Here is a 20,506-nt window from a genome sequence, read left to right as displayed (position 1 = left end):
AGAGCTCAGCTCTGGCAGGCTTGTGTTGGGGAAGATGGTGTCCCACTCAGCTGCACAGAGGGGGATGAGTCCCCGGGATGGGGGCTGGAAGAAAAGCAGGGCACCAAGGACTGAACTGTAGGGCTTCCCAGGGAAAGGAGGCTGAGGGGCTGGAAAGGAAGAGACTCTGGATAGTCTCGGGTCTCCTGGACACAGCCATGGAGATAAAGGACAAGGAATGGCCTTTGCATCAGTCAACTGAATGGGGGAGGGGTGGGCCAGCATCAGCAGGGTTAACAGATGAGCGGGTGGAGAGGGGATGGAGCGACGGGGAGTGAGCTGGGGCCGACATGCCACTTCCAGGGGCACACTCCAAGAATTCGGGGGACCTGAGCAAACCAAGGGGGAGAAATGAGAGCATTGCCACACGACTGAGCAGCAGACATGTGACAAAGCAAAAGTACGTGCTGCTCCTCTCATTAGTGGGGCAGACCCAGGACGATGGTATAAGGCGTGGGGAGAACAGTTTTGATGCAATATAGGGAAGGATTTTCAGATGACTAGAACTTCATGAAATAGACAAGCCCCATGCACACTGGAGATTTTCAAAAGCTGTCACTGAGCATCTGAAGAGGTTGCTGGAGGATATTCATGGATCCCTCATTGAAAGGAGGTAGACATGTGTGACCTCATGGTAACTTCCACATCTAGGATGGTCTGAAGCATCATGACTAACCCCCCCCCCCCCCCCCCCCCCACCAAATGGCACCGCATCTACCCAGGGACAGCCTGTGACGCTAGCAGATCCTGGGTCACCTGCTGGCTGAAGAAATGTCACGTGAAGGTGGAGAGTGATGAACTTGCCCTATTTAACCCCCACCTCCACCCCCAGCACCGCCCCCCCCCCCCCCCCCATCCCTCATTCCTGTGTGCGTGTTGATAATTCAGTCTAAAAGTCAGAGCCCAGGTCAGGTGCTGTTTGGGGAAATGGTAAACAAAGATAAGAGCTTTAAGCACTGGAATTTATTTTTTATCCACTCTGCCTAAAAGCAACTGCATGTTAAATTTAGAAGGCTGGCTTCCAGACCCCTCCCCACCCTCCTGTTTCCTGCCTCCTCTTTACCGCCCATGCTCACAACGCGGTCTTGCTGACCATAGAATAGGAAATGTGTTTGGAAAGCCCAGGAGTCTTTAGAGGCTGCCTGCCTGGATGTTTCTAGAAATGTATCATCTCTGGGCCTGGGAGAGAGGGCCATTTCCTCCGATAGCTGGCTCTGCCCACCATCCCAGCAGCAACCGTCTCTACCCAAATATTTACCCACACGTCCTCTAGGCAGGGCCGTGGTACATCGGCCTCACACTGTCGGTAGGTGAGATGCTCCCCAGGGAAGTAGCCGCATTTTCAGCAAGACCCCTTACAATTTATTTACAAAGGTCTCCCTCACTCCTGGGAATCTATAATTGAACAGCTCTCTTTTCTATGTAGGTTAAATCCCTTTGCAACCAACTCCAAGAACCTGTAGAAATCCTTTTGTTGGCCTGGAATTCTGTTGTATTGAATATTGTTGGAAATAAATGAGCCATTGTCTGGACTGAGAATTTTCTGGTTAGATAGAGATCTCCACTGTGATGCGATTTATTGTGGCAGGATTTTTTTTTTTCCAGCTCATTTTAAATTCCCTATTGCCTGCTCAGTCCATTTTCCCATCTCAGGATATAAGTGGGGAGGGCTAGGCTGAAGCTAAAAAAAAAAAAAAAAAAAAAAAAAAAGGAAAGAAAAAAAGAAAAAAGTCTCCTTTGCCCAAGAATGCTGTCCAGAGGCCTAAATGGAGTCTGGGACCAGATTTTAGCGAGGAAAGTGTAGTACATCTACTCACTGGCTTAGGAGAAAGGAGTCACAGGAACTGGCAGCCGGCACATGAGTAGGAGATTAGTTACAGGATGATAAAGAGCCTCAGAGCCTCAGTAGGTCCATGAGTTCAACCCCCCGGGGGCCCCACTGCACAGATGAGGACCCACAGCTCAGAGAGGTGGGGTGGCTTGTCTCTGCCTGTGCTCACACAGGCTCATTTACTGCTCTTAAAAAAAAATCCCACTAACCCAGCTAAGCTTTAAAATATATTCAGCCCTACTTATGAGTACGTTTTTGAAGTTAAAAAAAAAAAAAGTAAGGAGCAATTCACTGTTTTTCTCTTTTATAATCAACTCTGGAGATTTTGCATTTCACGGTTGACAGACAGAATTGTAAGTGGAAAAGCAGAGATGTGGAATTCAACAGATCTGACTGGAGGACAGTGGGCAAGTTATCAAGCCTCACCAAGATTCAGTTTGCTCATCTGTGAAATGGGGACAAATCACATTTCAAAGGGTGGTAGTAAGGATTCCTCAGAGAGTGCCAATTGGGATTTTCTTAAGAAGCTCTGTTTGCAATTCTGCTTTGGGGCATGAGGTGAGGAGTGCATGTATCAGATTTGCTTGTTTCTAGAAGTGCTGGTCAGGGACCAGTGAGTCCACGGTAGCCTCAGGCGTGGGGTCTTCCCAGGAGGAATGGAAACGACTGTGCCAGTGAGAATTAAGAATTCACTGGGGCTTGGGGCACCTGGGTGGCTCAGTTGGTTAAGTGTCTGACTCTTGGTTTCGGCTCCGGTCACGATCTCAAGGTCTGTGAGTTCAAGCCCCACATCAGGCTCTGTGCTGACAGTGTGGAGCCTGCTTGGGATTCTCTCTCTCCCTCTCTCTCTGCCCCTCCTCTGCTCGCTCTCTCTCTCTCTCAAAAATAAATAAGCTTAAAAAACATTAAAAAAAAAAAAAAAGAATTCAGTGGGGCTGCCTTGGAGGAGACGCTGGCGAGAGGCCCCCACTCCTGTAATCAGAAGAGGGAGGAAGATGCTAGAAGATGAGCCCTGGAAGACATCGCAGAGGCTCTTGCAGACCTGCCTCAACTCTTCCCTAAATAAAGAGCCTTGCAGAACACCTCCTGTCACCTTGGAAGATTCCACTTTGCCCCGGAGGAGGTGGACGTTCCCAGAGTTTGGGTGGCTTGCCCGGGGCCCCATGGCCAGACATTGGGAGAGCTGGCCTTTAGTCAGAGTCTGTCTCCAGGGCTGCCTCGTACCCTCCATGATGGCTGTCTTGTCACCTCTGTCACCAGACACGGTTTTAGCCCTTGCCGATTTTCTGCAGCTGGTGGCTTTTCATGAAAAGGATTCCTTGTCAAGAGTGGCCTCTGCAGTGGCGAGGCTAAGTAAACACGGGCCCCCGAGTAACAGCTAACATGAGCTGCCTTGACAGTGGTGGGCCCAAGGACACCAAAAAGCATCCCTCCTCCCCTTGCTGCCGGAGGACTGGGTTTGAATACATGAGGATGAGGTTTTGGGGGGGAAACCTTTTTTTTTTTTGTAATTAAATTTGGGGGTGGGAGGAGACTCGCTAAATCAGACAGCATGTTCCTCAGAGGCTTGATAGCAATTTCTGTTCAGAGGAGCTGAGACGCTGAATTCTTCCCTCAGCCTCTGGTGGGCTGGGTCGGGGCTGGAGCCTCAGGGGAAGGGGGGCTGCTGAGGTCCAGAGGGAAGGCTGGGCCAGCCGGCCTGCGGGTGGGCCCCCCCCCGGGCGTCTCTGGAATGGCCTGGCAGATGCTTCCTTCATACCACGTTACAGGAGGTGGAGGGCTCACCTCCCTGGCGTGGGCATCCGGAGAGATGATGGTCACTCCCTGCCATCCTTCTCATGCCCAAGTGTGGGGAGAGAGGGTCCCAGGGAGACTCCTATCTCTCATGGAATGGAGGAGGGTCTCATGGAATGAGAGGCTGAGTGCTCCCAGCCCAGGCTCCCCATTCATCCCCCCCATCTGCTGAGCAAGCTGGGCCTGTGGGCCCCCGAGGCAGCCAGCGAAGGCTTCAGTTAGGGGCATCGCTCTCGAGCAAGCAGCTGCTCCTGCGGACAGAGCTTCCAGAGCATGAGCCCTCGGGGACATCAGCCCGGTCCCCACTCGGGGAACTTTTGTTACCCGTTTTTGTTGTCATTGTTGCTGTTTATCTGATACTGGGCTGTTCCTCTAATGTAGGACAGAACCCCAAAAAAGGTGACTGTGGCCACGTGAGGGGACATTACTACTCCCTCCCTTCCCCTCTGTGAAAAAAGATTCTGTTTATGTTTTCCTATCTTTACGCTTTTATTTGATGTATTTATTTATTTTAAAGATCTTTCCAATAAGAAGAATTTCATCTGTCCTCCAAGGGTGCCCTTAGCAACCAACCTCTGGGGCTCCCCTGATGTTTGCAGACCACCTGGTCCAGACCACTGTTGTACTGGGAGTGTGTCCCCCATGCCTTCTGTGTGCCCCTGGGTGGGTGGGGGCCCTGGGGGGGGAGGAGCCCTGTGGACCCCCGCTGAGGCTCACAGGGAGGGGAGCACAGAATGGGGACATGGTGGGGGCCCTGTGGGGGCCACCCAGTCTGCTCAGGGCAGGGATTGGGGGGCATCGGAAACACTTCCCAGAGAAGGGGAGGCTTATGCCGAAGCAATTTTCAAAAAGCATTTGTGCTCTTTCACACAGAAACAATAAAAGCACTTAAACAAGGTTTTGGAGCAGAATTGAACCTAGTTCCTTCACAGGCGCATCGTTTATTGCCGTTTTATTGGAGTGCGTGCTCTCTGCAGTTTATGCCTCTCTGCTTCATGCCAGCCACGTGGCAGCCCATGTATCGTGGAGGTGGCACGTGTTAATTACGGGAATTTGTTTTCGCCGTGGATCTTCAGGAATCGTTTGTCTCTTTTGTCTTCTGCGTCTGCTGCTCCCTATCAGGGCCAGGTGTGGGGTGCCTGTTCCCCGCGTTGCAGTGAGGCTTCTTCAAGGGACTTGACCTTCAGGTGGGGGCAGACTGGGGTCTCTGAGGTGCCATAGGTGGCAGTGTCACATCAGGAGGCCCCAGGCAGGAGCCGGTGGGCCGAGGCATTTTTGCAGGACGGTAGCTCCAGGCAGCCTGGGGTCAAGTCCACGGCCATGGGCCAGGGAGGGTTGGAGGTGTGGACCTGGAGGGAAGCTGGGTACTTGGGGACAGAGAAGTGGCCTTAAGGAGGTGGGCGTGGCTGAGCTGGGCCAGGCCCATTTGCCAGGCCATGTTTCCTGCCCATCATAGGGTGACAGCAGATGGCCTCCAGGAACTCAAAGGGCAAGGACCTTGCTGCTCTACAGGGTCCTGGACAGGAGGCCCAGGAGTCAGGACCAGAGGTGGTGGGGTGACCGCCCAGCAGACATAAGGAGGACATGCGGCTCACATCCTGCCACACAAGACACAGATCTGAGAAGTTAGCTCTCGAACTGCTGTGTTTGCCAGGAGCACAGACTGCTGGCGGCTTTCCTGCCTGTAGTGCTGGCCCCACAGTATGGCTGTGACAGAGGAGTGGGGTGCTGGACCAAGGACACCCCATTGCCCCTCAGCTGCCACCTTTGTGATGACCTCCGTGTCTCCCCTCCGGGCCAAGCCTCTGAGTGAGGGGCCTGGAAGCCAGCTCCAGGTGACGTTGGGACAAGGGTGGGGACAGGAGAAAGAAAGCCTGGCCTGGGGCAGGGCAGGGGTAGGAGCAGAGAGCGGAACCAACAGTGTTTTTATAAGAAGGGAATGCTCGCAGCTACACTGAGGATTCATTGACCAAGTCCTGGAGGACAGGCACAGGGCGAGTTTCGCGTGTATCATTTTATTGAGTTTCTGTTTTACAGATGAGAAAACCGAGGCTCAGAAGGGTTTGTGCACAAGGTCAGCAGGCAGAGAGAGGGTGCAGCCTGGCAGAAATAATGCTGTGTGAGTGAGAACCCCTGTCTGCCCTCCAAAGTCTGACAGGGCCAAGACAAGGAAAGCAAGGAAGGAGGATTTTTTTTCTCTTCCCGGTTCGAGAAGGACACACAAGGGTGTGCTCATGCTCTGCTCCATGACCGCGGCAGAGGGGCGGCCTGGGGACGATTGAAGGCTTCATAAGATAGCACGTAAACTGAGGCAGGAGCACATACTTGGGCTGGAGGGACGGGAGCGTTCGGGAAGAGGGAGCCCCTGCGGTGGCTGGGGGAGGACAGGACTCTGTGAGTCCAGAGTGTCCGCGAACCCCGGCCAGGCAGGTGGGGAGTGTGCAGTGGCTTCTCCCAGCTGAAGTGCGAAAAGCCCTTGCAGAGACCTCTTGGGTCCTCCTGGGTGCCTGGCAGAGTGCCTGGGCTGGTGAGGGCCCTTGTCCCAGATGGGCAGCGATGTGGGGCGGCTCCTGGGGAAAGGAGAGGGAGCCTCAGGGAATTCTACAGTGCTTGCTTTTGATGTGGTAGCTGTGGAGAGTTTCTGCCTTGTCCTGTTCCTGAGCCTTGGACCTGTAACCCCCATGAGCACCTGGGGAGCTCACTGGCCCATGAGGAGGCCCCTGCTCTGTGCGATAGTGTCCTGTCAAACTGGGATGGCGGGGGGCGGGGGGGTGGGCTCAGGGCTCCTAGCTCAGGTCGCCTACCCCTCTTCTCTCTCTGACCCTAGCTGGCTCCGAGCTTCTTCACAAAGAGCAGTTGCTCCAAGACTGTCCCTGGGTCAGTGTGGGGCCACCCCTGAGGGTCCTGGCCAGACTGATACATATATTTGCAGAGTTTCCTGAAGATCGCACAATTCCCAGCTGTTCTTGATTTTTTCCTAAGGGAAGGGCACAAGGCAACAGTCTTAAATGGCAGCAGGAGGAGGGCCCCTGTGGGGTCTTCTCAAGGTTCATTAACCCCACAATGAGTTACCACCTTCCAAAGAAACCGTTCTGATGTCTTGCTCCCTTTGGCCCAGACCGTAGGATGCTGTGATCTTTCCCCAGTAATCTAAGAAAAGAGTCTTTTCCAAAAGCTCAGACTAATGGTGGGTAGGGTTGGATTTCTGGTAGGGGAGTTGAATTTTGTAAAACTGCAAATCTGTCTGATGAGAAAACACCATTTTTTGTGACAGAGCCCTTAACTCCCTGAGCTCAGGGAGGTCCCGTGAGGTCTTCTAGGTCTTCTAGGCCAAGGCAAGGCTGGCCTGGGCAGTCTGCTCTGGTTTTTGGGACCCCCCCCAGATCACTTAGCTTGCCAGTGTGGTGTTTTTTAAATGTTTATTTACTTATTTTAGAGAGAGAGAGAGAGAGCGCAAGCACAATGGGGGAGGGGTAGAGAGAGGGGGGGTACAGAGGATCTGAAGCGGGTTCTGCACTGTCAGCACAGAGCCCGATGTAGGGCTCGAACCCACGAACTGTGAGATTGTGTCCTGAGCCGAAGTTGGACGCTTAACCGATTGAGCCACCCAGGCGCCCCACCAATGTGGTTTTTTTAAGGTAAATTAAAAATAGGGCAACTGTCATATGCATTTAGAGCAAAAACGTCTGGAATTCACTTCAGAAAGCTCTTTGTGTGCCTGTGCGTTACCTTTCTTTCTGATGAGTGCTCTTAGTGGAAGTATCATGTTGTAATCAAAATTGTGCTTTCTGCAGCTAACTGTTTTAGGCTCAGAGGCCCTGAAAACTGATTTATGAGGAGTGAAGCTAGGAAACACGGGGTGAGACTTCACACGTATGTAGCCAAGGAAGGAGGGGGTCCTGAACATTCCCATAAGAATACTGGCCAGTCGAGCTGGAAACAGTACAGTACAGTCGAACGGAAAAGCCGCATGCGGCCTCTGTACCCGGTCGTCAGACTGTCGGTAAGTCTTGGCCAGAGTACATTTCCTCTGCCCCAGCCCATTTCGGCCTCACTTGGGGTGTGAGAACTTGAAACTCCAGTCCCTGTTGAGGAATGGAAGTGAGACTCCCGTTCTGGGGTCCCCCTGGCCTCTGGGCTCTGCCGTGGAAAGAGCAGGGAAGAGCAGTTTCCTCTTGCGTTTTGATTCATGCTGGTTCTCAAGTTCAGCTGCACCCTGGAGTCACCTGTAACACCCCACAGGAAATGGGGCCTGAGGGTTGAGTCTCAGCTGTATCTTTAAGTTCCCAGGGCATTGCTTAAGCCCATGGCTTACAGAACGTTATATAAAGTCTAGCTCTGTGCAGACAGCCTGGGGAATTCTTTCAGGGTCTTCCCCCTCTTTCCACATCAAGCTTCCACCTCGGGAGCCAGTATTGTGCCTTGGGTAGAAGCCCACAGGAGTCACATCGCCCACATCGGAATTTGCGTCTCGCTGCTTCTCGGCTGTGTGACTGTGGTCAGCTTCACTGTCAGCCTCAGTTTCTCACCCAGTAAGATGGAGATAATACAAATACACCTCGCGTAGTCGGCAAAAAGCCTGTTTGCAGACGGCACTTACCGATGCCTGGCACACAGTAAGCGCTTGGTGAGTGCTCCCTGCCGCTTCAGCTGAGGAGCTGAGGAGCCCTGTGTGCCCCTCCCCCCACCCACATCCATCCTGGTGTCTTGAGCCCTAGGTTCCTCCCCTCTGGCCGGCCTGTTTAGATTGACCACTCTCCTCTGGCAGGTCTGACCTTCTCTCTGACTTGGTTTCTCCCTGAAGATGCTCCTAGAATGCCCGCTTGGCTTCTCACACCTCACCCGAAGACTAGGCCCCGCCACGACACCATGCTTGGAACGGGCTCTTGGGTGCCACCCCAATGCAGGATCTCTGTTCTCAGACCCCCAGTTGTCTGGCACATGACAGGAAAGGAGATGGGGTTGATGAGGTGAGGTGGGATCAGAGCCTATAACAGATCCATTCCCTCGTTCCTTAGGGCCCCCAGGATTCCCATGGGCTTTGGGGCTACCATAGTGAGTCCCTCTCTTTGGAGCCTCCAGTCGGGCCAGTGGGGAGAGAGAGACGAATCGCATACACATAAAACCACAACAGAGCTAAGTATTTTGAAGAAAAGATTTGAAGAGGGTGAAGTATGAAGTTGTTTACCATGCTTTGGAACGCTTGAAGGGGTTAATTTTGGGGGGGAAATCAAAGGAAGTACCTTTTCTATCCAGTGTATTTTTTTTTTAATTTTTAAAATGTTTTTATTTATTTTTGAGACAGAGACAGAACATGTGCAGGGGAGGAGCAGAGAGAGAGGGAGACACAGAATCCAAAGCAGGCTCCAGTTTCTGAGCTGTCAGCACAGAGCCTGACGCGGGGCTCGAACTCACAGACCGTGAGATCATGACCTGAGCCCAAGTCGAAAGCTCAACCGACTGAGCCACCCAGGCACCCCTCTATCCGGTGTATTTGAAACTTGTAGGACTTATTACTCTACGGAGTTGCAATAATTGAGATACATTTTGACAAATTCAGGGAAGGTAACTGGAGAACGGGTTATCAATGGCCGCCCCCCCGTCCCCGTCACTGGAAACAACCATCATGGAAGCAGCTACTGTGCTCTCCTCTGCACCATCTGCTCGCACCCTGGGTCAGCCTGCTACTCCGGCTGTATCACCCTCTAGAGGTACACAGGCTGGAGGGAGACTAGGGTGGGCAAGGGACTTCAAAGTGTGCCACATGGAGAAAATTTGCAGAAGCCTGAGGTGGGCAGTCTTTTAAAGGGTCATTTGGGCCCAGAGTTTGAAGCTATAGATGGAAACTATAGGGAAATGGATTTGTGGATTAATGGTCTGGTCCAGCTGTTTGAAACATGGAAGAGGTGAGCCCTTCATTCCTGGAGTGACCAGTGGATGATGGGTCCCGAGCAGGTGCCCAGGAGAGGGCATTCGGGATCAACCAGCAATGTCTGAAATCCTTCCAAGTCCTCGGGTCTTGGTAATTCTACCATTGTTTTGTTGGTCTCTGGCCGAAAATAGTGTTCTGGGGAAATAGGATGTGAAAAGAGGAACTCTGTTGGAAGGGAAGGAGGGCAGGAAAAGTTCCAGGCTGAAAGGGAGGGGCAGCAAGGGACCCCAGAGGGGCAGTGAGGGATGCGGGCGTGGCAGCAGAGGGGCTGCTGGCCGAGGGGCACAGATGCATGTGCTGAGACCCTGGTGGATCAGAGGCACATGAAGGGACACGTGTCTCCTTAAGGCTTCTGAGATGACATCTGTACAATGGGAGTGACAGGAAGCATCGAAACAACAGCAAAATAGAAACAAATGCTTCTGGGGGGCATAGGCACAGGATTGCATGCTAAGTGCTTTACACGTGTCACCTCATCTAATCAGCCCCAACCGAATGGAGCCAATAGGTTTATTATCCCCTTTAACAGGAAACTGAGGTTTACGGTCATGTGGCTGGTTCAGGGGTTCAACCTGGCTTTGAGGCAGGGAATCCAGCCTGGAGCCTGTGTCTAAGCCATCCGCCCAGCTCCATTCAGGGTGGAGGAAGATAAACTGGGGAAAGGGAGCTGCAAATTGCTGTCTGTGAGTCTTGCTATGAGCGTCTTGCTTCGTGCATCCCCGAGGAAGGTGGGTTGTGGCTCCCGGTGCTCAGCCATGAGGAAGCCAAAGGCAAGATTATTCTGCGGGGTGGAGGGAGAGCGCCAAGTTAACTTCTCCGTGTAAACGGACTGACTGCTGAGCTACCACCAGAAGGAGCTCTGCATTTGGATTCTGCAAGCCAGGATGTACTCTTTTAGGGCCACGATAGGAGACACGGGAAAGGTGCTCTGGGGACCACGCGTCGCTTTGGACTTTGTCATCACAGCTAGGAAAAAAGTACACGTGGAGTGGATGGTCACAGAGAAGATCTAGAGGATAGTAAACTGAGTGATTGTAAGATTCCAGAAAGTCCTGAATGTGGTTTGAAAATCTAGACTTAGAATGTGAGAAAATATACAGCCTCCATGGATATCTGTTGGATTGATGTCTTTTTTTTTTCCTGCCAGCGTATTCCTGCCGGAAGTATTCCTGCCAGATGTTTGCGGACATCTCAGCACACTTCCATGTGCTGATGGCAGAGCATAGGAGTTAGAGCAAAAAGACTTGAGCTCTTCAAGTCTGTGTTTGCTGTGTGACCCTGAGACACACACTTAGCCTCTCTGAACCTATGTTTTCTCAACTCCGAAAGGGACTATTAGAGGGAACAAATGGTAACAAGTAATAGTTACTATTCTTATGTTTTTCTTACATCTCTGGCAGTGCCTGTCTCTAGGGGAGAGTACATGGAACTGTAAAGATCTCCTGAGGCACCAAAATAGTGAGACAAGGTTGGGCGCAGAGGGGAAGTAAGATGCTGCGGATCAAAGGGTCAGCGCCAAGATGAATTAGTTTGAATGTTTTTAGAAGTCAAGTGGATGTCATAAGCAATGATATAATCAGTTTAGATCAGCAATGATATAAATCTTGGGAATTTTAGAAGAATCTGAAGTAATAACAGAGTGGTTTAGGAATAGTGTAATCAGGTAAAATAAAACAAAAAAGTGGATCCTAGAATGTGTGTTATAAGTTGGAGATAGGGAAAATGGACACTAGAGAAAGTATGGTAGGATGAAACCAGAAACACAGGCTTGGGAGCTGAGAGACCTCAATTTCATTCCTAGTTTAGCCACAAATTAGTGAAATGGACTAGGAAAGTCTCTTAACTGATCTGACACATTTCCTCATTTGTAGAGTGGATTAAAAAAAAAAAAAAAAAGCTCCTTATTCACTTTCCTGAGTTATAACCCTCTAACCCAGTGTTTTTCAGAATGTGGGCTATGAACCCTTAGGGAATTGTGAATTCAATTTAGGGGATTAAGAGCAGCATTTTAAAAAAGGAAATAGAATGGAATAGAACATAGAGTATATCACACCTAGAAGACTACATATTGTTTCACAAAACGTTTGTTTAATTACGTGGGTATGTCTGTACTGGGTTGACTTCTAAATATATTTCTTACGACGTGTTGTGGTCAACAAGTTTGAAAACCATCGCTCTAACACTCCCAGGGCTGCCCCAGGAAAACTCAGGTATGCTGCCTAGCTTAGTTTCTCCCTTTGCATTTGTACCTCTGTGATCTGATCCCTCTGACTCTGCGTAACGATCCCAAGAGCCCTACCATAGGCAATACCTGCTCCCCCCACTGTGACCATAGAGCCAGTAGGGGATAAGGTATTTATGAAGTCAGAATAGAGTTGCCAGATTTATCAAATAAAAATAGAAGCCTTCAGCAAACTGTGAATTTCAGCTATGCAATGAATCATTTTTTAGTATAACCATGTCCCAAATATTGCACGAGACATACTTAGACTACAAAATGATTCTGTGTTTATCAGAAATTAATTTTTTTTAATGTTTGTTTTTGAGAGGGAGGGACACAGCATGAACAGGGAAGGGGCAGAGAGAGAGCGGAAGACACAGAATTCAAGGTTCTGAGCTGTCAGCACAGAGCCCAACGCGGGGCTTGAACCCATGAACCGTGAGATCGTGACGTAAGCTGAAATCAGACACTCCCCCGACTGAGCTACCCAGGCGCACCCCTTTTTTGTAATTTTTTTTTCCAGAAATACCTAAATTTAACTAGCCCCCTGTGTTTTATCTGGCAACCCTAAATAAGTAATAAATAAAGAGCAAACAGGAGGGAAAGTTTCCAAAGATTACGACTTTTAAGTGCCCAAACTACAAAACTTTGTGCTTTAATATGATCATAAATTAACAGCTGTATTATATTATGCAAATTTATGTTAAGTTATTCACTATCTGTCATCACGCTCCAATAAAAATTGTATATATGACATTTAGAAAAAAATGGTATCTTCTGATAAGAGTTTTGTGCTGCATTTTGGTGGTGCTGGTTGCCTTTGGCTTGCCTGAATGCTGCAGCCACAGACAAGCGGAGTCTTTGTGAGTGACTCACTGAATTACTTATGGTCTGTCTAGATCCATGAGAACAATCCCGGTGAGTGACCAGGGGCCGCTTTCCCTCCATTTTCATTCTTTCCCGAAGGAATGCAGGTTGGCGGGGAAATAACAGGAGAGAACCCCCCCTGCCCACCCCCGTCTTTCATCTAGAAGTTGGCAGTTTCCCACCAGTAAACACTGTGCAGCATGAAGGTTAGCCTGACTGGACAAGCAGGAAGGGAGATTATTTGGTTTTTAATCTCTGTACCCTCACATTTCTTGGTGATTAAACCCAAAGGGAAGAAAGCAATTTCTGCTGTTCCCTGTCTGTAGCGTAGCTATAGAAATGCCCACCAGTTGACTAATTTAACATTCAGAGTATAATAGATAATGTCTTATCTTCAGGCTGATTTGCTTAAGTTTTTCCCTGATGACTGTCACCCACTTGGAGGCTACTGGTATGCCACCAGTATTTTTTTTTTTTTTTTTTTTTAGCTTTTATAATTTTTTTTTTTAATTGTGGAATACTGTCTGTGGAAGAAATGCCGGTGTCTGTTCTGGAAGGCTGGGAGGGGTAATGTCTTGACGTCTTGCTAAGGGCACATTACATCCCCAGAGCCGAAGCTTAGAGGACAGGGAGCAGATGGCCTTGAGGAATCTTCGAAGAATGCCAGGCTGGGCTTAGACGACAGACTGCTGGCAGCAGGAATTACCGGGAGGAAGGCAGGTGAGGCCTGTACAGTGAAGAAGAGACTCTTTGTTCACCCAGAGGAGAAAACACAGAGTCTTTCGTGCTGGGAGCTGGATGGCACTCGCTCTCTGACCACAGCTGCAGACTTTCCCTGCTCCAAAGACAGAGCGTAGGGTCAAGGGCACACAGGCTAAGCTCGGAGTCAGGCACAGGTGACAGGCATAGGCCTGGAGTCAGGAAACCACACCAAAACCTCGTGATCTCGGGTGGTCTCCCAAAGCCCCCTGCCTCAGTTTCCTTACCTGTAGAATAAAGGGATTCGATTGAATGGTCTCTTAAGTTTCTTTCAACTTTAGCTTTCATTCATTCACTTATTCATTCATTTACCTAAGCACTGAGCACCTATCATGTGCCCGGATGTGACAACAGACAGGTGTAGTCACAGGGCCAACAGCCGAGCTTGTCTAGGGGTCAGCAAGCAGAAGCATGTCACCCTGCCTAAGGACACAGGGAAGGAGGGAGAGCAGGGGGAGGAGGGGATATGAAATTATTTTTCTTCTAAGGTTGCTGACTTCAGACTTTCTGAAAATGGCTAAGGAAGACAAATCCCTAGGGGAAAGTTTGTTGCTTTCTTGGTCACTGGCGTTCCCAGCTGAGAAGGCAGAAGTCTCTAATGATTCGACTTGGACAACTAGGAGGTGCTCCTTTCTGGAAATGACTATCCAAGATGGAGCACTGGCAGGGATGGATTAAACCGATGGACCAAACTTCACCTAACTCACACGGAAGTGAATGAACTAATCAGAAAAAAAATGTGTGTTGCAGCTCCAAAGGCTTTCAAGTTTGATGGAGGAAATCAGGGTTGGAGGCATAGGTGGTATTTTCATCCCTTCCTCCAGTTGTAGGAAAGAAAATCAAGTGTGGACATTTAATGGGATAGTGTTTAGATGCCAGCAATGGACAGGATTTGTTTTGCTGGATTGTGGCCTGTCTCACCAGAAATCTCACAGAGCCCGAGAAGGGTATTTGTCAGGATACCCACAGACCTTACTAAGTGGGCTTTAAGTTAAATTTTGAGGGTCAGGGAGAAAAATGCTACTAGATACAATGATAAATGACAGGTTTGACATCTAAATTATTCCCAAGGAAGAAACTGCCTGTCTGAAACCCAAGAAACACAATGACTAGAGGGATTCTGATGTGGATTTTATGTAGAAAAAAAATTTTTTTACATGGAAATATTGATAGAATTTCCTTTTAAGACACCCAAGGGCAGATGAGGAGAATGTAAATTTATCAAACGTTAAGTAAAAAGAAACTATATACTTCTTGGCTTAGGTTTTTTTTCTTTCTTTCTTTTGCCGTAGATTTTTATGTTGTTTGATCTGTTTATTGGTTGTTGAAGTAAATTAATTAATTTTTTATGGTTGAGACTGACACATCTTGATTTATTAGGGTGTCTTAGTTCCTCAAAGCCAAAGATCTAAGTAGCAAATGCCATTTATCCTGGCAGAAGACAAGGAGGGGACCACCCAGGAGAGGAGGAAAAATGACTCTGGGAACTTTCTGACACCCTGAGAGAGGCCTGGCTATCACAGTGCTAACGTAAGGGTCATAAATGTGTCCGAACGTGTGGTTTTAGACAGCCATCTGCTCTCATAGAACAATCTACTACAGACCTAGTGGTCAGTCCCAAGACAGCATCAAGGAACTGTGAGCTAGTGGATCTGAGTTCACATCTAGGCTCTGTTTCCACCTTGAGCCCTTCACTTAATCTCTGAGTTTCAATTTCCTAATCTTTAAGGAAATATTTTCTGTACTTAAAAATAGCGAACTGGTTGTTAGAATTGTTTGGCCCAGGGTCGGGCACAGAACACGTGTTCAATGAATAGCCATTCTTATTATTATTCCCATCATAATTATTATCAATATTGTTTGATATTGAATACTTGACCCCAAAGGATCACTCCTTGATAAAAACAAATTGGAAATGGGATAGTTCTGTAGCAGAACTTTAACACAGCTAAGGTAAATAGAGAGTTACTACCGGCCGCAGGTTAGAGACTGAGTTAAGGAAGAGAGACAATGCCCCCTGAAATTGTACAAAGTGACTCAGTGAATCAAGCCCAGAAACAAAACCGCCAGATGGTACGTGTGTCGCAGAACTTGAGACCCTTCCGTTCAGTGTTTCTAGGTGATTTCTAATTGACATAATCATCTTGCTTCATAGGGCCCATTTCTTTACAGAGTTAGGTCAGATTTATTTCATACATAAAATCATCGTGAATAATTACGGTGGTCCATAAATGTTTACTGTTAGGATGATGATGGTGGTGACCACATCATTAGTGTCTTTCAGGTCTACAAATCACTGATTTGCAGCCAGGCTGGCGAATCATTAAATGAGCTTTTGAGAGAAAGGTGAAAGGATGAGAGAGAGAGAGAGAGAGAGGGAGGGAGGGACACGCTCTGAGCGGCCACAAACACATTCCCTTCATTCTGAGATGACACGTGGCCTGAGGGAGCTCCCTAGGCCTCAGTTGTCTTGTCCATAAGATGGAGCAACAGCCCCTCCTGCTCCTGCGGGGGGCAGGGGGGTGGGAGGGCCCAGACCAGATGGCCTCTGGTTTGGGGTCCTCCAGGTCTAAGGGTCGTAATCTAAGAGGTGCTTTCGCAGAGGCTGGTCTGCTGAGTGTTCAGAGCAGTCACCTCGCGGGCAGTGCAGGCAGAGTCTCTGCTGCTTGGCTCTCTGGGTGGGCTGGATCTGCCCCACAACACAGTGGCAGAAGCCCCACTATTTCCAGGTGACCAAATGAGTGACTTCTACAAAAGTAAAAAGCAACTCCAGTAATCATGCTGATTATTTGTAAAGTTAGTCGTGTCCTTAATTATCCAACCCAAGGTCACTGTTTAAGTTTGCAGATACACCTCAGGGGAATATGGCACCAGTTCTTCAGCCTGGGTGTACCTTAGAATCGCTTGGAGACTTTTCAAGAAGCATGATGTCCCGCCTTGCTGCGGGCCAGCTACATCAGAATCACTGGGGGTGGCTCCCAAATATCTGTGGTTTCTAGTAAGTTCTCAAGGACGGACACTACCCCTGGCTGCTCTTGGGCCTTAATTTGCATGTGGCCCTCAATCCCAGAGGTCGAGTGGATAGGAGAAGGAAGTGCCGGGAGGTCTCTAGTTGCCTGAAGTCAGATTCTGCCTAGAGGTGGGCTGGGGTCTGCCCTCTAACCCCAGGCCTTGGTCCACTTGAGTCAGAGACTCAGGGGATTTGGGGAGCACTCTGTAGGCCTTAGCGGGGAGCAGCTGCGTATCGGGGAGGAGTTGGGCAGGAGGAGCATCCTTGTGAGACAGAGGGCAGGCAGCACCTTCATAGTCTCAGGACGAGGAAGGTGGCATTCAGCAGCAGTTAACGGCTGGCGCCAGCCGGGAGAGCATCTAGTCTGGTGTCCAGTGGGGAGCCAGCGAGAGGCAGGACAGAGCTCGCTGTCTACAGTGGCGTGGTAATGGCAGAAGAGGGCCAGGTCGGTAATCGGCTGCAGGACAAATGTCTCAGATGCACATTTCACGCTCTTGAGCAAAGAACACAATAAAAGGCAACTGCTGGGAAATTCCAGGGGCGTGGGACCCGAAGGGAAAGCCTGGGATGGCTGGAGGACTATGTACAATACATGAGACAAGACCAGTGTCACAGAAAAATGAGAAAAGCACCAAGAGTGGTGTGTGGTGGGAGAAAGCAGCCCTGGGATATGATGTTTGTGTCCGGAATATTCCTACTGCGTGAGGTAGGCATCCAGGGGGGCAGATCATTGAAGAAGCTGCCATGTACTCTTCATCTTGTGCTGTGTGGGCCACAGAGAAAGAGAACTGATATATTCAGAGAACGGGCCTTGAAAAAGTTCCAGAATGATGGGGGAAAAGCCACCACAAAGCCAAGACCTTCTAGGAAAACTTATCCGTAGAGCAGAGAGCCAGGATGACAGGTCACCATGGTGCAGATGAAGGTGACAGATGATGGTGTGTGCCCCCATCTGCTTGGACAACTGGCATTCTTCTCAATGCCGTGAAAGTGTGGGACAGACACAGCTACAAGCTCCCCACCCCAGGGGCAGCCCAGAAGCCCCCCTTTATAGAAACGCTGGAGCCATCACTGACCCACGAGGGTCACTGACCCATTGAGGAGCAGCTTCAGAATCATTGAACATGAGAGACAATGCTGAAAAGAATGGAGACTGCATGGTGGGGAGGTGTGAGTTCTAATCCAAGTTAGGCCCCGATCCTAGTTTATAACCCTTGACAGATTATCTTCTCGATGCTTCTGTGATGGTTAGCCTTTCTTTTTTTTTTTTTTTTATGGTTAGCCTTTCATGCGGACTTGGGTAGGCCACAGAACGCAACTAGTTAATCAAACACTGACCTCGGTGTAGCTGTGAAGATATTCTATAGATGTGGTTGACATGTACAATCAGTTGACTTGAAAGGAGATTACCTTTGATAATGTGGATGAACCTCATCCAGTCAGTGAAAGGCCTTGAGAGCAAAAACTGAGGTTTCCTGAAGAAGAATAAATTCAGTCTGACGATTGCAGCATTGAATCCTGACTTGAGTTTCTAGACTGCTGGCCTGCTCTGTGGAGTTTGGACTTGCCAGTCCCTACAATCTAATGAGTCCATTCCTTAAGAACTCTCTCTCTCTCTCTCTCTCTCTCTCTGCCCCCTCCCCTTTCCCCCCATTGGTTCTGCTCCTCTGGATATCCCTGACCCATACAGCCTCTCTTTCCCCATTGATTAAATGGGGATGGTGATAGTTCCTGCTTCATAACGTTGTGAGAGTCGAGTTAACTTTTATATGTAAAGAACTTAGTTTAGGGCCTGGCATATAAACATTCAATCATCATCATCATCATCTCTTCCAGCGAAGAAGTCTAGTTCGACCTCTTCCTTTCACAGAGAAGGAAACTGAGGCACAGAAAGGGGAATGGGGGATAATAGCGTACACACTGGCACTGTGCCCAGAATCGTACCTAGGTTCATTCACTTAATTCTTGAGACAACCTCACAAGCTATATACTGTTGCTGGCCCCATTTTACAGACAGGAAGACTGAGGAACAGAGATTATTATGCCAGTCCTCCATGACACACTGCCAGTGAGTGGCAGCTCAGGGCCTCCACATGCGCCGTTGGCAGGGCGAGGGCCATAGCACCCAGGTCTCGGGGTCCCCTCACTCGGATGGCAGTGCCTCCTTGATCAGAGAAGAGTCTAGGTTTGGTCTGAATGTGATTGGGAGCCCTCCCCTCAGTGAGAGCTTCTTGACTCTGCAACCAAGCAGGTGCACCAGTGAGAGGCGGTGCCTGTTGCCAACAAGAGGGAAGACTGCCTTCAGGGAGTGGGACCCCTAAATCGTGACTGACAAGGCCAGGATACCTAGGTATACCACTTCCATGGAGAAGTTTGTGCTTCTCCAAGAAACACCCTCCCCCCGGCCCTCCCTCCTCCTCAGCCACTCGAACCAGTTTCTCATCGAGTTGATGTTCTTGCCTATAGCTAAGGAGGTGAGAAGTTTATCCTCTGCCTTCCAGTCTTAAATTACTAATTAAAATGTCTTGGAGTCTAAGCCCATTGCAAGAAAGAGCCTGGGTGGCTTTCTAAAGCTTCTTGTTCATAACCAGAGGGAAGTTGATTCTCTTCTCATCTTTATAATAAGGATTCTTTTCGCAGGGTATCTGCTTTATGCTTGCTACAGCTCTGGCCCCAGTTTGGTCCCAGCAGGGGGAGGCCAGTGGAGTTTAATTACATTCCTCCTATAGGGAACGTTCAAGGAATGAGGCTTTGAAAAACAACTTGTGCTACCAAAAAGAAAAAAAAAAATCAAATTAAGCGAGTGAGAAACAGGCATTGCCTTTTGTGTCCTAGAGACCCAATCTAAATATTTAAATTTTAAAGACAGAATTCTAAGTGCTTAACTTTATAAACCTTACACATTGCAATTCATAGGGGAGTCAAACATCCCTTCTGATCTGGAATATTCATATGCTTGGGCTAACAAGCTCATGTGGTTGCGATTTTCACACATACCATATTCAGCTGTAAAACAAAATGCTAAAAACAAAAAAAACCCAAAACCAAAAAACAAACGCAACACACACAAAACACCCAAAATAAAAGATAATGCTGCCTACAGTCCTGGGGCAACACAGACTTGCCAGAAAACAGAGTAAATTGAACGTCTGGGCTACAAGCAAACATTTTAGGAAGGTCCCTGTTCTCTACTGACTTCTCAATTTCCCTTCCTCTCTCCATCTCTGAGATCCCCAGTCGCTGACGATTGGTGAGCATAGAAGGAGCCCCCACCCTGCCTCCCCAGGCGGAAGCTACTGACTTGCTGATTCCACTAGACAAATACCATGAACAGAGAAGTAGAACAAGTAGGCAAGTGGGTGGACAATTAACCAAGGCAAATTTCAACTTAATGTAAGGATAAGGTAGCAAGTTCCTTGCTCCTGGAAGCATTCAAGTGCAATGGCATGTTATCTGTCCTGGGTGGGGGGCTGCCTTAGATGGCTCCGAAGGTCCCCTCTGACCCTGAGAGCCCAGGTTCCCTCCGTTCCTTGGCATGCAGGGTTCTGGGTCCCAGCACAATTATAGGACTACAGACCACCGGGTGCTGCCTTCATCTGCCTGCATCTCCCTTGGCCGTGACCTTGTCTCTTTGCCCCCCATCTCCTCCTCCCAGGGTGCAGTAACCTTGTTTTCTCCTGTGCGCCTTCCTACATCTCCCCAACTCAAATTTGCTTTCAGTTTATCTGCTGTTAGAAAAGAAGGGGCAAACGAACATTTGTTCGTTCGCTCATTCATCCAACACCTATTCATCACGAGCCTACTATGTGCCAGGCACTGCTGGGGGCCCTGGGATGTAGCAGTGTGCCAGGCAGCCGCGTCCTTGCTCTCGCAGGGCTCATATCCTAGCGGGGACTTCATTATATTGTCCCTCCCAGGAGTAAGTGGCATTTTAATAATGGATACTGTGGTGAAACAAAGGAAGGATCTCTAAGTGGTGAAATTTAAGGCTAGTGATGGATGGATGGAAAAACGAATGGGAGTCTTTAAATTTGTGCCAACTGAGACCATTCT

General features: G+C 49.2%; 1 protein-coding gene and 1 long non-coding RNA gene across 4 annotated transcripts in view; one reads left to right on the top strand and one right to left on the bottom strand.

Annotated features, from left to right (window-relative positions):
• Positions 1–20,506, bottom strand: part of TBXAS1 (thromboxane A synthase 1) — a 154,963-nt gene that overhangs the window by 18,867 nt on the left and 115,590 nt on the right. Inside the window, exon 10 of one of the 2 annotated variants that reach the window (XM_047844649.1) lies at positions 9,027–10,377. The exons of the other annotated variant lie outside the window; for it this stretch is intronic. Within the exon in view, the coding sequence (XP_047700605.1) occupies positions 10,207–10,377 (171 nt within the window). The 3' untranslated portion in view covers positions 9,027–10,206. Of the gene's footprint in view, positions 1–9,026; positions 10,378–20,506 lie in introns of those variants that run through there. 2 annotated transcript variants of the gene reach the window in all.
• Positions 1–20,506, top strand: part of LOC125157731 (uncharacterized) — a 48,693-nt gene that overhangs the window by 15,421 nt on the left and 12,766 nt on the right. The gene's annotated exons all lie outside the window — the stretch shown is intronic.

The sequence above is a fragment of the Prionailurus viverrinus genome, chromosome A2 (assembly GCF_022837055.1).
Source record: "Prionailurus viverrinus isolate Anna chromosome A2, UM_Priviv_1.0, whole genome shotgun sequence".
NCBI classification, from domain to species: domain Eukaryota; kingdom Metazoa; phylum Chordata; class Mammalia; order Carnivora; family Felidae; genus Prionailurus; species Prionailurus viverrinus.
The sequence above is the reverse complement of the archived record's forward strand: the minus strand, read 5'-3'. Positions and strand labels throughout refer to the sequence as shown.